The following is a 17,832-nucleotide window of genomic DNA, read 5'->3' on the forward strand; positions in this document are numbered from 1 at the left end:
GGATAACCTTTTATCAATTAAAAAAATTTGCATATTTGATATTAAAATTGCTCTACGTACGCTAGAGTAACTTTTTTTTTTCACTTTTTAGTTTGCCAGAAGTATGTTATATTAAAAATATTCAAATTTAGTCTGTTTCTTCTTAACTGTGTAATTTATAATTATTACTTATATATAGCATTTATGGCTTTGGAACACAAAGCTTTGTAAAAGTCAGAAACGTGTTTTTTTGGAAATGCAGTCAGTGTGCAAATGTATTCATGTAAAGAATTCTTGACAAATATATATTGATTTCCCTTTTTTTAAGAAAAGGAAACAAAAATGTACAACTTGAGGACTTAATGATAATCATAAATTTTGTGAGCAGGATGAAATTAATAGAGACACTTTGGATGACATAGTTTAGAGTTAGTCCACAGAGAGCCAACAAAGGAGAATACTTGACCCACCACAACGAACTCTAGTAGAGAGTACACTTAAGAACATAGGACTAAAGAATAGATTTATTAGCTAGTTATTATGCTTTCTTTTTTTAAGTTAAGCACGTTTAATGCAGAGAGTGAAATATTAGTCTCTCTGTGGATTTGCCGTCTTCTGTAGCTCTACCCTATACCCCTGCTTGTGGGTCATGGCGAATGAGCACATAGGCAAACAAGAGCTATCTCCATTCCTTAATGATAGCTCTGAGTCCATATCCTAATTAATAGCATAAACTCAATGAATAAAGAACACTCATGAATTATTATTGATACTACCATGCACTGGTTGAAAATCCATTTCTCCTATCTTAACGGATTTATTAAAAATGTGGTTGATTATAATTATGGATGCAGAATTATTACCAGAGAAATGATCTTGTTTTAATAAAAAGACTTTATGCTACATTGGGAAAAGATAACTCAAGGAAGGCAATTAAAAAAAAACTAAAAGACAAACATTTTTTTTGCATGCCTTTCAGGACCCTTAATAAGTAAGTAAAAATCATAGATTTAGAAACATATTTTCTTAGGTATTTTAGATAGAATGTTTCTTTGAAGTCCCAGAGGCCACAATATCCTTGTATTAATACTGTGAACCTAAGCCTTAAGTTTTTGATAAGCAAGTGAATCATATGGTAGACACATGATAGTGTTCATTTCTTCCTCATTCCCCTGCTGCCTTTGTCTGAGGTGGTGGCTCAATTTCCTCTCTGGCCAGAACAACATTAGATGGAGCTTGGTGTATATCATGAATTAAGTTAATTTACAATGTGTTCTTATACCTCATTCTCACTTACCTTTATAATTGTGTCGACTTTATTTTTAAGACCAAAATGAGAAAATCGTTCAAGAAAATAGAGAACTACAGTTACAGTACCTGGAACAAAAGCAGCAACTTGATGAAGTTAAAAACCGCATGAAGTTTTACAACCAGGTGAACTATTATTTAGGAAATGAACTCCAATTTTTTTTAAAGATTTATTTATTTTTATTTATTTATTTTTGGCTGCATTGGGTCTTCATTGCTGTGCCCAGGCTTGCTCTAGTTGTGGCAAGCCGGGGCTACTCTTCATTGCAGTGCACAAGCTTCTCATTACAGTGGCTTCTCTTGTTGTAGAGCACAGGCTCTAGGCACACGGGCTTCAGTAGTTGCAGCACACAGGCTCAGTAGTTGTGGCTCGCAGGCTGTAGAGGGCAGGCTCAGTAGCTGTGGCACATGGGCTTAGTTGCTCCGCCGCATGTAGGATCTTCCTGGACCAGGGATCGAACCCGTGTCCCCTGCATTGGCAGGTGGATTCTTAACCACTGCAACACCAGGGAAGTCCCCAAACTCCAAATTTTTACCTAAATATTTTATAGATAAAGAAAAGACTATACCACAAAGCAAAAGAATACGAATATATTAGTTTATTAATTCATGGTATCTTGCAGCTTATGTTCCATGAGGGAAATCTGCATAGTTGGAATGTCTCTTGTACTTTCCATCGTGAGCTTTTACTTACTCTGTCTTTTGCAGGAGAATGATATTAATGCTGATGAATTGAGTGAAGCTCTCCTGCTTATAAAGGTAACTTTCTAAACTTCACCAGGAATTTCGTGTCTACATATAACTGTTTCAGCATATTGATGACCCTTATCTGTAACCTTTATAGTTGGAGAATGAATTATTCAGGAAAGTGGTCAGGTGACATTTAGTTGCAGCATATACATATTTCATAATGACATCAAAATTACATTAAAGTAGATCTCAAAAACTCTTATTTAAAGCACTTTCCCCAACTGTTACAAACATTTTACTTTTATATGCCCCACTATAAAACTAATCACCAATTTTCTGTCCAAAGAGATCTTGGTGCACCCTATTATCTTAAGTGAAATATTGAATTATATATGTCACCAGAAGATATTTTCCAGTTCTAGGATATTCTGTTATTAACAAGAAGACACAGAAAATACATTTCCTTCCCTTTAGATCATCACAGTGTAGATTTTAATCAAATGAAGAAATAGAAATAAACGTACATGATTCTTTTGTACATCATGAAGTAACAAACTGTTTTTTTTATTTCTTTGTTCCAAGTCTCTCCAAATATGTATTCTATATCAAGACTGCTTTATTCCTGATGGAAAATGGAAATATATCTGTTTTCAATTAATGATTGTTTCTTGCTATATCCATACTAATTCATGATTACATTTAGAAACTCTTGTTTTGGTAATAAAATATGTTTTTCTTTTAGGCTCAAAAATCACAAAAAAATGGAGATCTTTCTTTTTTAGAGAAAGTAGATGGTAAAATTAATAAAGATCTAGAACGCTCCATGAAACAGCTGCAAGCAACTCATGCAGAAACAGTGCAAGAACTTGAAAAGACAAGAAACATGCTAATTATGCAACATAAAATTAATAAAGATTATCAGGTAATATAATACACTAAATTGGGAGGCTAGGTTTCCTATAATACTCTACTGATGATTTACATTTCAAAGCAGTATCATGTATTATTGTCTGTTATAATCTATAATCACGTGTTACCACATGTCTGGAATTTAGCCTTATAGCTAGATACTTAGACTAAAGCATTCTAAGACAAATAACTTTTTTATAAGTCCCTGATTTCAGAGAACAAATCGTGGTGATGAATTCCCTCTTTACTAGTGTTAGCACATTCTGCATTTGGGTTATAGTTCTAAAGTCCTGCCACAACCACGTGTTATATTAGCTTTAAACAAATGGGAATATCACTCCTTAAAAGGAATCCAGAGTTTTGTGGATTTTACTCCTGGTTAGTGAACATTGCCAAGCATCATTTTCTAAACTGTAAGCTCTTTGAAGTCAGGAAACAATAGTTTACAGCTCCTGGTATCCTCAGGATCTAAAAAATGCTTAAATCATAGTTGCTTTAAAAAATGAAAATGGAACTAATCCTAAGTACTGAAACTTGTTATCTGTATTTTTGTAGATGGAAGTTGAGGCAGTGACCCAGAAGATGGAAAATTTGCAGCAAGATTATGAACTCAAAGTGGAACAGTATGTTCATCTTCTTGATATCAGGGCTGCACGCATCCAGAAACTAGAAGGTACAACGTGCACAATTCTTCGTCCACAGTAACTAGAGGAATGGATTTTTACAGCACTTGAAAATGTCATCCAAGTGTACACTCAGAATTTCTTTTTGCTCTTTTCTTCCAGTTTATTAACTGTAATAGTAATTTACCAGAAAGGCTGTTTTTATCTGATATTTTTCTACTCAAGAATTTTTAGTAATTCCTACTGCTTTTTGAATTCGGTGTTGCAGGCAAGATTTCAAAGTACTTCATAAAGCACCACAGACTAAATTTAACCATGTCATTTCTAATTTCTCTTCTAAGCAAACTGCATCTCAGCCAAACAGGTCGGCTTGCTCTTTGTCATCTTGCTCAAGCCCACTACCAGGGTTTTGTCTGTTCCACCTGAACCTCCTTTCTACTTTGACTCCATGATATACCCTTCCCTGCTTTGAAGTCTAACTAAATGAATGCCCATGCCAGGAAGCTGGCTGCAGTTAATCCTAGCCACCCCTCTACTTGAAATGCCCTTACAGTGGTTTTAGACTTTAGCAAGTAAGAAAATTACATGGGGAACTTGTTTCAAAGGTAGCTTCCTGGGCCCTACCACTGGAGATCTTGGGGCATATGATTCTATATATTTAGAAATAATTCCAAGCAATTCAGATGCAAGTATAAGACTGTACTTTGAAGTCTTATACTTTTACTCTCATGTACTCAAAAAATATGTTTAGGGATTGTATTGTATAGGTGTTCTTCACCGTTGCAGTTTTGCATATTCTCTGTGACTGCAATATAAGTTCTACAATGATAAGTACTTTGTCTCTCTTTCATGTTCCATGCCATACAGTACTTAAACTCTGTGATCTATGCCAGCAGTAATTTTACACTCTTAAAGGTCACTGAGAATTCAAAAGACCTTATGTTTATATGGATTATATTTATGATATTTATCATATTAGAAATTAAAAATGAGACATTTAAAAATATTTGTCATGCTAAAATAATTAACCCATTGCATATTAACATAAATTACAATATTTATTTTTTAATAGGTATATCTTCCATACCAAAAAAATAGTGAGACGAATGACATTGTTTTAAATTTTTTTAATTGTTTAACATTTTTGCAAATCTTTTTAGCATCTCTTAATAGAAAACAGCTGGGTTTTCATATCTGCTTCTGCATTCAATCTGTTATGATATCACACATCACATAGATTCTGGGAAACTCTATTATACACTTGTAAGAGAATAAGAATGAAAAAGGAAAATAACATCTTAGTATTATTTTTAAAATAGTTTTAACCTCACAGATCTCCAGAACAGTCTCAGGGCCCCTCAGAGGTTCCTAGACCACACTGAGAACCACTACTCTAAGTAGAAGGGTTCCATAAATACCTTTATCTGACTGAACAGGGTTTTCCAAAGTCAAAGAGCAGTGTGTTCCTTTTATTTCAAGTAGTACTCAATAAAAATTTGCTTAATGAAATTTTCCTGAATAACTGGCAGGTCACATAGTTTGAGATTTTCATTCCTTTCAAACCTCACTAAGTCTTTACCAATGCATTTTATCTGTCTCCTAAATTCATTGATTCATTCCATAAACATGCTCAAGTTCCTAATGGATCCTAAGCAAAGTGCTGGGCAGTGAAAATACAAATAGGGAAAAAGCTCAGGCACCATCCTCCAGGAACTCATAAGATGTGAACAAGTAAGTAGACAGTTATACTTTACTGTGAAGAGTGTGTAGTTAGAAAAATGCAAAAGCAATAATCTGGGTAATAAAACACTGGGGCTGTAAGTAAGGTAGCATCAGTGGAGATGCAGAGGACTAGGACGAATTTACTAAAGACTTAGGAGATATTTTTGATTAGCAGTGACCCTATAGATGTGGGGAGAGTAAAAAAAAGAGCAACCTAGAATGACTCTGTGGTCTCTAGCTTAGGCAGCTGGATGAATGCTAACACCATCACTTGAAATTCAAAGTCCAGAAATAACTAGAAGAGAATATAAGCCATTCTGCTTTGGGTATATTGAGCTTGATGTGCCTAGCGGATATCTAGATAGAGGGCTCAGCAAGCCATTAGATGTGTGGGTCTGGAATTCAGGAAAGAAATCTGAGTTATAAATAGACATGAGAGTCTTCAGTATATTGATAGTAACAGAAGTCATAAAAGGGGATGTGATCACTAATTATTAGAGAAATGCAAATCAAAACTACAGTGAGAAACCACCTCACACCAATCAGAATGGCCATCATTAAAAAATTTACAGATAACAAATGCTGGAGAGGGTGTGGAGAAAAGGGACCCCTTGTACACTGTTGGTGGAATGTAAGTCGGTGTAGCCACTATGGAAAATAGTATGGAAGTTCCTCACAAAGCTAAAAACAGAACTACCATATGATCCAACAGTCCACTCCTGGGCATAAACCCGGAAAAAACTATGACTCAGGGGCTTCCTAGGTGGCGCAGTGGTTAAGAATCCGCTTGCCAATGCAGGGGACACGGGTTCGATCCCTGCTCCAGGAAGATCCCACATGCCGCGGAGCAACTAAGCCTGTGTGCCAAAACAAAACAAAACAAAACAAAAACAAAAAAACAAAAAAAAAAACTATGACTCAGAAAGATACATGCACACCTATGTTCATAGCAGCACTGTTCTCAATAGCCAAAACATGGAAACAACATGTGTCCATCAACAGATGAATGGATATAGAAGATGTGGCATACATATACAGTGGAATACTATGCCGCCATAAAAAAGGACGAAATAATGCAATTTGCAGCAACATGGATGCAACTAGAGAATATCATGCTAAGTGACTTAAGTCTGAAAGAGGAAGACAAATACCATATGGTATCACTTATATATGGAGTCTAAAATATGGCACAAATGAACGTATCTACAAAACAGAAACAGACTCACGGACGTAGAGAACAGATTTGTGGTTGCCAAAGGGGAGGGGAAGAGGGACAGGGATGGACTGGGAGTTTGGGGTTAGTAGATGCAAACTGTTACATTTAGAATGGATGAACAACAAGGTCCTAATGTGTAGCCCAGGAAACTATATCCAGTCTCTGGGAATAAATCATAATGGAAAAGAATATTAAAAAAAGAATGTATATATGTATATAACTGAGTCACTTTGCTGTACAGCAGAAATTAGCACAACATTGTAAATCAGGTATACTTTAAATAAATAAATACATAAATAGAGATGTGATTACTCATGAGAATATGTAGACTAAAAAGAGGATAAAAACAGAACCCCAGCAAACTAGCAGAGAAAGAGAAACCCTTAAAGAATGAGAAGAGGGGTAGGAGGAGAAGCAGGGCAGACAATGATATGGAAGCTCACAAAAGTTCACCAAAGAGGACATGCTCATCAGTGTCAATTAAACAAAGAAATCAAGTAACACAAGGACCAGTCAATCTAGAAATTGGCTGGTTATTGGTGACCTTTTCTGGAGTAGTTTCACAAGAAAAATAAGGCAGGAAGTTGAAGAGTGTCTGATCGATAAGGAATTGGAGACACAAGTATACATTGCTGTTTTAGAAATTTGGGTATAACATGGGATATGTGTATCTAGAAAGAGATATATCTTTTTATTTATTTTTTGTTGAAGTATATTTGATTTACAGTATTAGTTTGAGGTGTACAGCATAATGATTCAGTATTTTTGTAGATTATACTCCATTATAATTTATTACAAGATAATGGGTATAATTCACTGTGCTCTACAATATATCCTTGTTGCTTATCTATTTTATACATAGTAGTTTGTATCTCTTAATCCCATAGTCCTAACTTGTCCCTCCTCTTCCTTCTCCCCTTTGGTAACCACAAGTTTGCTTTCTATATCTGTGAGTCTATTTCTGTTTTACATATACATTCATTTGTATCATTTTTACATTCCACACATAAGTGATATCATAAACTATTTGCCTTCTCTGACTTATTTCACTAAGTATAATATTCTCTAGGTCCATCCACATTGCTGCAAATGGCAGAATTTCATTCTTTTTTTATGGCTGAGTAATATTCCATTGTATATTACACCAAATCTTCTTTATCCATTCATCTGTTGATGGGCACTTGGGTCGCTTCCATGTCTTGTCTGTTGTAAATAGTGCTGCTTTGAACATTGGGGTGCATGTATCTTTTTGAATTAGTGTTTTCATTTTTTCTGGATATATACCCAGGAGTAGAATTACTGGATTATATGGTAGTTTTATTTTTGGTTTTTTAAGGACCCTCCATACTGTTTTCCATAGTGGCTGCCCCAGTTTATATTCCCACCAACAATGTACAAGGATTCCCGTTTCTCCGCATCCTCTCCAACATTTGTTATTTGTAGACTTTTTGATGATAGTCATTCTAACAGGTGTGAGATCATATCTCATGATTTTCACTTGCATTTCTCTAATAATTAGCAATGTTGAGCATCTTTTCATGTGCCTGTCAGCCGTCTATATGTCTTATTTAGAGAAATGTCTATTCAGGTCTTCTGCCCATTTATCAATGGAGTTTTTTGGTTTTTTGATATTTTATTGTTTTTTTGATATGAACTGTTTATGTATTTTGGATAGTAACCCCTTGTTGGTCGCATCACTTGCAAGTATTTTCTCCCATTCGGTAGGTTGTCTTTTCATTTTGTCAGTAGTTTGCTGTGCAAAAGCTTTTAAGTTTAATTAGGTCCAAATTGTTTAGTTTTGCTTTGATTTCTTTTGTCTTAGGAGACAGATCCAAAAAAAAAAATATTGCTACGACTTATGTCAAAGAGTGTTCTGCCTGTGTTTTCTTCTAGGACACAAGCTTTCAGTTTCAGGTCTTACATTTATGTCTTTAAACCATTTTGAGTGTATTTTTGTATATGGTGTGAGAGAACGTTCTAATCTAGAAAGAGATCTATCTTTTTTAAAAGCAGATTTGTAGAAGTATAATGAACATAGTTTAAATTGCACGTATTTGAAGCGCAGAATTTGGTGAGTTTGGGCCTATGTATACACCTGTGAAACTGTCACCATAATCAAGATAATAAACATATCCATCATCCCCCAAAAGTAGAAAAATATATATTTTAATAAGCTGCAGGGAAGGAGCCAGTGGAAAGGGAAATTGACTTTATAGGAGAGAAGATAATAGATAGAGCAGAGGCAAAGGAGAAAGTGGAATCTAAATAATTACCTCAGCTGTTCATTCAAGGGCCTTTTTTAAAAATTTCCATTTCCCTGGTATAGCGTGTATTACCACTTAAGTTGTAATTTTTTTTAAATAAGTGATGGCAGAATAAATGATGGATTTCTTTGTAATACAGTATCATTTACAGAAAAACAGTGTAGTCATAGAATTTAAGATTGAGACTATACACCAAAAGCACTCAGACTTGCTACCACTTCAGAAGCCCGTTTGTATCTTCATATGTCAATATTTTAAAACCTCTAAACTGTGTGTCTTCTCTTGCAGCCCAATTAAAGGATATTGCGTATGGTACCAAGCAGTACAAATTTAAACCAGAAATCATGCCAGATGACTCTGTTGATGAGTTTGATGAAACCATTCGCTTAGAACGAGGCGAAAACCTATTTGAAATCCATATCAACAAAGTAACCTTTTCTTCTGAAGTTTTACAGGCATCTGGAGATAAAGAGCCTGTCACCTTCTGTACCTATGCTTTCTATGATTTTGAACTACAGACGACTCCCATAGTGCAGGGCCTTCACCCAGAATATAACTTTACTTCTCAATATCTCGTTCATGTTAATGACTTATTTTTACAATACATTCAGAAAAATACTATCACTCTTGAGGTCCACCAAGCTTACAGCACAGATTATGAAACAATCGCAGCATGTCAACTGAGATTCCATGAAATTCTAGAAAAAAGTGGTCGAATATTTTGCACAGCAAGTTTGGTTGGTGAGTACAATCTTACAAACTTTGGCTGTTTGAATCACTGATTGGTTTATATAGTAATATGGTGTTCCACATTAGTATCTGCTCTCACAGATTCAAGGTGCCTTTAGGGTAAGGATAGAGTTCTCTGATTTAGCTGCCCACAGTTGATTAGACTCCATTAAATGTCACTGATAATGTCAGTACAATGGCTATTAATTTTTTAAAGCTTGTTAGTGCAGATGTTTATTTACCACATGGTATCCTTGTTGATTAAACATTAATTGTAGTAAATTTACCAAAGTTTTTTTAAGGAGCTTATCATGTTATCAATGTTACTAAGCACTGGGAAAACAGTGATCAGTGGTAAATAAGACAGACAAAGCCCCTGCCTTCATGTAGCTTATCTTCTAGAGGACGGGCCATAAAACAAATATACAGATCATCAGATATGAAGAAAAATGATCAGGGCAAAAGGCTAAAGAGAGAGATGGAAGGTTGCTAATTCAGATAAGGGCTTCCCTACAGGATGACACTGGTAAAGACCTGAATAAAGATCCATGTCAGGATCCAGGGGAAGATGTTTCAGGCAGAGGAATCAGCAAGTACAAAGGCCTGACAGAGGAACAAACCTGGTGTGTTGGAGGAACAGCAGGGAGGCCAGTGGCTAGAGCAGAGATGATATTAAAGCAATAGGCAGGGACCAGTTCACACTGTAGAGCCTCGTGGGTCATAGTGAGATGTTTGGACTTTTTTTTTCTCTGAGTGATGCAAGTCATTGGATGGTTTTGAGGAGGGAAGTAACGTGATCACACATAGGTTTTAGAAAAACCACCCTGGGTGCTGTGGGAAGAATAGTCTCTATGGGCCAAGAGGGAAAATAGGACCATTATCAGGCTATTGCATTAATCTGTAGAAAGATGATGGTGGCTTGGACTAACATGGTAATAAAAGTGGTGATAAGAAGTGATTATACTCAGTGTGTATTTGACTAACTCTTCGTTAAAGACTTGCTCATCAGTTGAATGTAGAGTAATGAGGGAAATAGAGGAGGCAAGAATTTCTAGTGTGAGCAGCCAGGAGAATGATGAGGCCATTTGTTGAGATAGGCCTGGGAAGGGAACAAATTTGAGGAAGAAAACTAAGAATTGTGTTAGAACATGTTAAGATTGACCTGCCTATTAGCCAAGTGGAAATGTCACTTAAGCAGTTAGATATACTAGTCTGAAGGTCAGGGATAGAAATACAAAAGTGGGATTCATTGCATATACAGAGTATGTTTTAAGCCTTGGGCCTAGGTAATTTCACATAGAGAGTGAATGTACATAAAGAAGAGAAGGTGACCAAGGACTGAGCCTTGGGAAACTCCAAAATTTGGAGTTCAGGAAGAAGAGGAAGAGCCAGCAAAGGAAACTGAGGAGTGGCCAGCGAGGTGGGAGACAAACGAAGAGTATACAGTGTCCTGAAGGCCAAGTGAAGAGGCCTTTTCAGGAAGGAAGGAAGGGTGACTTACGCTCTGGGGATGGATTTTATTGTATTGATTGCATAGGTAATATATTCACATGGTTCAAAAAAACTTGCCCTCAGAAAACTTAGTGTGGTGGAGAAATAGCCTGGTGAATTGACATTTGTGCCGAAGCAGTCAGTGCCATAATGAGGACATGTTCTTCCTTTCTGCAAAGAAAGCATGGAGCTCTTAAGTCTCCTGGGAGTCAGAGAGGAAATAGTCACAGAGGAAGAAGGGACGAAGAGCTGCCTGAGTTTTAAGGAGTACTGAGGGTGTGCAGGGCAGATATGCAAGGGTGTATTACATATGGTATAGACTGGGCATAGCCATGGTGTTTTTCCCTATACTTATGGCACAGTAGAGAAATGAGAAGGTGCCAAAGATTTCTTGAAAGTTGGAACTGTAATGTGGAATATCACATTCACAATTTTGAGTTTTCATATTGTATCTGTCAGACTACATTGAGTACAACTTGTTAAAAAAAAAAAAAAGCATCAGAAAGAATCCGTGTGGAGTATTTGATTCAATGTTTAGCTTTTTCTTTGCATTTTAGAAGGATTGAAATAGTGTAAACTGGACTATCTCAAACATAGTTTGACATAGTTTTTTAATCTTTAACACATAGTGGAACTCATACTTGCGTAAGTAACTTTGTTTTCTTTACCTCTGTTATTTGCCAATCACACATCATTTGTGCAAGTCATATATTATTTTACTCAACATAAAATTTATAGTTTTAATGCATAATACCATTGATGTGCTTTTTACTGGTGTATGTTTTGATTTATGGGACCGTTTTAACAGTGAGTTATGTATTGGTTTGTAGGAACTAAAGGAGACATCCCCAATTTTGGCACAGTGGAATACTGGTTCCGATTAAGAGTTCCCATGGATCAAGCAATTCGACTTTATCGAGAACGGACAAAGGCTTTGGGGTATATAACGTCAAATTTTAAGGGGCCAGAGCAAATGCAATGGGTAAGCTTGTTTGACTTTACAACCCTTTTACGACACAGAAGTTTTGTAGTATTTCTTTATATTATCATGCTTTAAATTGAAATCATTTTTTTTTCACAGCCATCGAGTGGCTTTTTTTAACTTTTTATTTTGAAATAATCATAGACTTACAGGAAGTAACAAAAATAGTACAGAGGTCCCACCTTCACCCAGCTTCTCTCAGTTGTGATATTTTATGTAACTACAGTATAGTATCAAAACCAGGAAATTGACATTGGTACAGTACTATTAACTAGGCTACAGACTTTATTCAGATTTTGTAAATTTTTACATGCACTTATGTGTGTATGTGTGTGCATGATTGCATGTGTGTGTGTGTGTGTAGGAAGAAGCGGAGTTCAGTGCAGTTTCATCATGTGTATATAATCATGTAACTACCACCACAGTAAAGACACAGAATTGATCTGTCACCACAAAGGAACTTCCTTGTGCTATCCAGGACACTTTTGAAAAATAGAATTGCAGTACTATTATTACACATCAAGTGACTTCTGTTACAACTTCTACTGTTAAGGAAATGAACAGCTATTATTGGACTTTCAGTTATTCTCCTTTTTTCCAGCTGTTTCCAACTTCTTCCAAGCTGTTTCAGAAACTTTTAGGTTTCTGAAATGCAAAGTAGAATATAAAATGAATATTCTTTTACTGAGGATTAGAAGTTTAAATGCAATTCCTCAGAGCAGCATTTTCCAAACTATGTTTCATGGAGTCTTAATAGCCATATTTCCAAAAGAATTCCATAATCCAGTAAATGCAGAAAACACAGAATTGAGCAAAATTAAATAGGATCCTTGACTTTAGGGCTTCTCATGTATAACGTGAATCTCAAGAGGAAACGTAAAGTATACACTTATGTTAAGTAAGAAAGGGAAGAATATAGTAGAAACATTTTGGAATGTCTGTTCAATTCATGATTCTCTTTTTCCATTTGGAACTGCCCTCTCTTCTAATCCATGGGGCTGGTCCCCCAGTGGCCAGCTTTACATTTGGTGATCGTGTTCTCTCCCACTCCACCCAATTATAACTAATGATTCAGGGATATCCACCTGCCTGCAGCTGAGCCAATCATATTCTGCTTTCTGAGATCAAGAGAAAGCAACGCTCTCCCCGCCTGGAACATGTAAAGCTGGGAGCTATGGGGCAGCCATCTGCTACCATGTTAAGCAGCAAAGGAGAGAAAATGGGACTGTAAAGAGAATAATGAGCAAGCATACAGAGAGAAATGGAAACTAGATGGAGAGGAAATTCCTGTAGTTCTTCAGTCCCGTTACCTTCCTAAGATAAAACCACACTTCTGCTATACAGTTCTGTGAAATAACGCTATAGCCTTATATGAAAGTCTTTTTTCATTGTATTTGCTGGGTGGAATTAGTTTCTATAACTTTCAATTAAAAGAACCATGACTAATATAACACTGATTCCCAAACTTAAAGAATGGTACCCGTTTCCCAGAGATCATCTCTCTGGACCAGTATTCTTCAGAACACACTTTGGGAAATGCTGTCATGGAAAAGGGAATTAGAAATAGGAAAACCACATGATTTATTAATTTTTGTAGTTTAAAGAATTTTAGACTCCCAGTTTGTGACTTGAGTGAGTCATTTACTGTTGGAATCTCAGCTTTTGTGGGTAGACTTGAGGGGAGAAGCAGAGGGGGTACTTTGTAAATCATTCCACTCAGCCTTCCATAGCCTGATGCAAACTAGCCCTGGGAAAGCCGTATTGTGATTCCCTTCTCAGATTTCCCCTCTCCGCACCACCAGATGTCTCCACTGAGGAGATTGTGAGTTCGCTTCTATTTTCCTTCTCCAGTAAACTTCTCTAGAATCAAAAGTTCCAGATGTTCAATCCAGATTCAAAAATGCAGTGAAAGAGCACCCTGTGTGGAACCTGCAACACTACATTCTTTGTCCCAGATCATATTAGCTACGGAAGGCTTAGCAGTTAGTGCAGATGTTTGCTAGAATACTTGTGCACTGATTGACTAATAGTTCCAACATGAGCCATAAAGTAGTTTCTGACTCTACCTGATAACTCCTTTTGCCCATCTCTCTTCTGAAATATCCTTCCAATCCAAGGTGTTACCTCTATAAGGTTTATCTCTCACTCTGTTCTCTTGTTCCTTGGCCTGAGGTATCTGCTTCCCCAAATCCCATTGGTTCAGGATGAGGGCCAACCCAAATGTAATAAAATCACCTCTGTGGGTGGGTACCATCAAATTCATTGGTTTCTCACTTAAGAATGGGATATGATCAGAATAACTGGAATGGTTGAAGGATTAGCTCTTTTTTTTTTTTTGGTGGGCTCTTCCCGGAGCAGGGCTTGAACCTGTGTCCCCTGCATTGGCAGGCGGATTCTTAACCACTGCACCACCAGGGAAATCCCTTTTTTTTTTTTTTTTTGGATTAGCTCTTAATTGTGAACTGGGGGACATTTGTCTTTGGACCTATCTGCTCACTTTACCTGTTAATTATTAAATAGAATTAAAGAACTTCAGATTAACTATTTTCTTGGCTTTATTTGGTTTTAACAGCAATCTCTGCGTGTATGCTCAGTCTTCTGTATTTGCTGCTACTAGCATTTGTACATATGTTCTAGAGAAATACTGGTTTTGAATAAAAGTCAAGAGTCTTTTGCTAAGAAATTCACTAGGAAGTGAAAATCTGCACCTTTTTGTCCATTTACAAAATTATTTTGTTTGGGGGTTGGCAGCTGCTGTTTACTTTTCATTGTATTATTACTATAATATAAATATGTATGTTTTTCCAGTTAAGTCAGCAAGCACCAAAAACTGCTCAGCTCAGTTCTACTGATTCCACAGATGGCAACTTAAATGAACTACATATTACAATAAGATGTTGCAGCCACCTGCAGTCCCGAGCAAGCCACCTTCAGCCACACCCATATGTTGTGTACAAGTTTTTTGACTTTGCAGACCATGACACAGCCATCATTCCCAGTAGCAATGATCCACAGTTTGATGATCATATGTGTTTCCCAGTGCCAATGAATATGGATTTGGATCGATACCTTAAGTCAGAGTCTCTGAGTTTTTATGTGTTTGATGATAGTGATACCCAGGAGAATATTTACATAGGAAAAGTCAATGTGCCTCTGATTTCATTGGCACATGACAGGTGTATTTCAGGTAAGCTTATTTCTTGAATCCATGAAATTGTTAAAAAAAACAAAAACAAAAAAACACCTAAGTTATGCCTCAGTGTTATGGATATGATCTGTTTGTAACTAATCTTCCTAGCCCTCTCAGATAATCTTAAACTTTGGGCCTATAATATTATTATTTTTTAGTTATTTTCTTAGTAGTTGTTCTAGAAATTACAATATGCACTTCAACTTGCCACAATCAACTTGAATTTAATGCTAATAATCCCATTAAAATTTAGAAAGTCTACTCCAATGTAATTCCATTTCCTCCCCCTCCTTTGTGATATTGTTGTGATATATGTACGTAGTATGCCTGTATATACTGTATAAACCCAACATGTTGTAATTATTGCTTTATATAACTTTATGTCCTTTAAGAGAAAAGAGAATATATAATTATAGGAGACTTTTATATTAACTTATGTATTTACCATCTCTGGTATTCTTTATTTCTTCATTTGGATTTGAGTTATTGTCTGATGTCATTTTCTTACTCCAGATAGCTCTATTTCCTCCCCCTCTTTTGTGTTGTTATTTCATATATTTTGTATCTTTACATATTATAGGCCCAAGATTATAATTTTAAAATAATTTTATGCAATGGTTTTTTTCAGTCAGTTAAGAGAAGAAATGAGGAAAATCATATTTACACTGTTTTTTATAATTACCTATGTAATTACCTTTATTCATATCTGTTCCTTCATGTTGATTTGAGTTACGGTGTCACTTCCTTTTAGCCTGAAGAAATTCTTTTAATACATCTTGTAAGTCAAGTCTGCTGGCAGTGAATTCACTTAATCAATGTTATCTGGGAATGTATTTATATTTAGCTCTTATTTTCTGAAGGATAGTCTTGATGGATATCATATTCTCAGTTGTCAGGTTTATTTTCTTTAAGCACTTTGAGTACATCAGACAATTGATTCTAGCATCCATTGTTTCTAATGAGAAATCATCTGTTAATCTTTTTATGGTTCCTTTGTACATGATACAGTTTTCAAGATTTTTTTTTTTTTTTGGTCTTTCAACAATTCAACTGTGACGTGTTTAGGTGTGGATCCCTTTGTGCTTGGAATTTGTTGAGCTTCTTTATGTGTAGGGTACTGTTATGCACCAGATTTGGGGAGTTTTCTGCCCTTATTTCTTCAGTTATTTTTTCTTCCCTTTCTTCCCCTTCTTAGACACCTGTTTACACATATGTTCATATGTTTAATGGTGTCCTACAGGGGCTTTTTTCATTTTTCTTCATTTTTCCTCTTCAGATTAGATAATCACTATTGATCAGTCTTCAAGTTCATTAATTCTTTCTTCTGCCTGTTCATATCTCTTACCAAGCCCCTCTATTGAATTTTTTCATTTCGGTAATTATACTTTTCAACTTCAAAATTCCTTTTTAGTTCTCTCTTTTTATTGAGATATAGTTGATGTATAATATTATATGTTACATGTATACAGCATAATGATGTATAATTTTTAAGGGTTATACTCCACTTATAGTTATTATAAAATATTGGCTATATTCCCTGTGTTATACAATATAATCTAGTTCTCTTTTTTATAATTTCTATCTCTTTATTCTCTGTTTTATAAGTCATTGTCATCACACTTTCCTTTAATTTTTTAAATATGGTTTCTTTTAGCTCTTTGAACATATTTATAATAGCTGCTCAGGGGTCTTTGTCTGCTAAGTCTAATATCTGGATGCCCTCAGAAAGTATTTACAGATGACATTGTCTGTGTATGTAGCACATTCTCTTGTTTCTTTGCATATCTCATGAATTTTTCTTACTTAAAATTGGACATTAAGGACACTATATTATAGCATCTCTAGATTCTAGCCCTCCACATTGCTGTTGCTGTTGTTGTTATTTGGTGACTTGCCTGGACTAGTTCTGTAATCTTTTTTCCCTCACTATAGCCACTGACATCTCTGCTAAGTTTTTGTTTGTTTTATTCTTATTTTAATTTTAAGCCTGAATATCATTTAGTGGTCAGCCAGTGGTTGTTGAAAGTTGTATTTAAACACCTTGAGCTGGCAGGCTTCCGTCCTTTGCCTGTGGGTCAGTGTATGCCTTGAGTAATGCATTCAAAGTTCAGACAGTCTACAAATCTCACATTCAGCCGGGGGGCGGTCTTTTCTGACTCCAGATGTTCTTCTTGAAGTTCAGTGTATTTTCTTGAATAAATGCCTCTTAATTTGTTGTACACCTTTGATCAATTTCCAGAGTTCTTAAATGATTATTTTTGATCATTTTATCCAGTGTTAGCATTGCTTTTTGTGGAAAATATTTACTGATCTCTTCACTCAGCCATTCTGTAAGTCTCATCTGTACCTGTAATAGAAGTTTCTCACCTCCCTATATTCCACCCATATCCTTTTTTCTATCTAAAGTCTAGAGTTGTTTAGTTTTTTCTTTCCTAGCCAGCCATTAAAAGAAGTGTCAAACACTTGAGAACCAAGTAAAGGATACACCTAAACAAAATTTATGCTTGAAATATAGGTTTGCTTTTTTCAAGTCAGGGATTTTCATACTGAAAGCTCTAGTGTAATGATTAAAATCGTGACTCAGTATTACATATTCAGCTAGGTGATACTTTTTGTTACTGCTATATGTTTTGGGTGGTTTGTTTGTTTTATAGACATTTTTTGCTGTGCTACTGTTAATGTGGAATAATGTAACAAACCCCAGTAAAATATATTTAAAATTATAATAG

The 17,832-nt window shown here is 35.7% G+C and overlaps 1 protein-coding gene across 4 annotated transcripts in view; it reads left to right on the top strand.

The window, feature by feature from the left end:
- The window catches only part of RPGRIP1L (RPGRIP1 like), an 89,832-nt gene that overhangs the window by 35,771 nt on the left and 36,229 nt on the right, over positions 1 to 17,832 (top strand). For all 4 annotated transcript variants that reach the window (XR_009049747.1, XM_057712750.1, XM_057712751.1 and 1 more), the window contains exons 11-17: positions 1,307 to 1,413; positions 1,996 to 2,046; positions 2,720 to 2,899; positions 3,442 to 3,559; positions 9,000 to 9,452; positions 11,762 to 11,913; positions 14,722 to 15,100. Coding sequence is in view for 3 of the 4 variants with exons in the window: in XM_057712750.1 (XP_057568733.1) it covers positions 1,307 to 1,413; positions 1,996 to 2,046; positions 2,720 to 2,899; positions 3,442 to 3,559; positions 9,000 to 9,452; positions 11,762 to 11,913; positions 14,722 to 15,100 (1,440 nt within the window). In the remaining variant the exon portion in view is untranslated. The remainder of the gene's footprint in view (positions 1 to 1,306; positions 1,414 to 1,995; positions 2,047 to 2,719; positions 2,900 to 3,441; positions 3,560 to 8,999; positions 9,453 to 11,761; positions 11,914 to 14,721; positions 15,101 to 17,832) is intronic.

The sequence above is a fragment of the Hippopotamus amphibius genome, chromosome 16 (genome assembly GCF_030028045.1).
Source record: "Hippopotamus amphibius kiboko isolate mHipAmp2 chromosome 16, mHipAmp2.hap2, whole genome shotgun sequence".
Lineage (NCBI taxonomy): Eukaryota > Metazoa > Chordata > Mammalia > Artiodactyla > Hippopotamidae > Hippopotamus > Hippopotamus amphibius.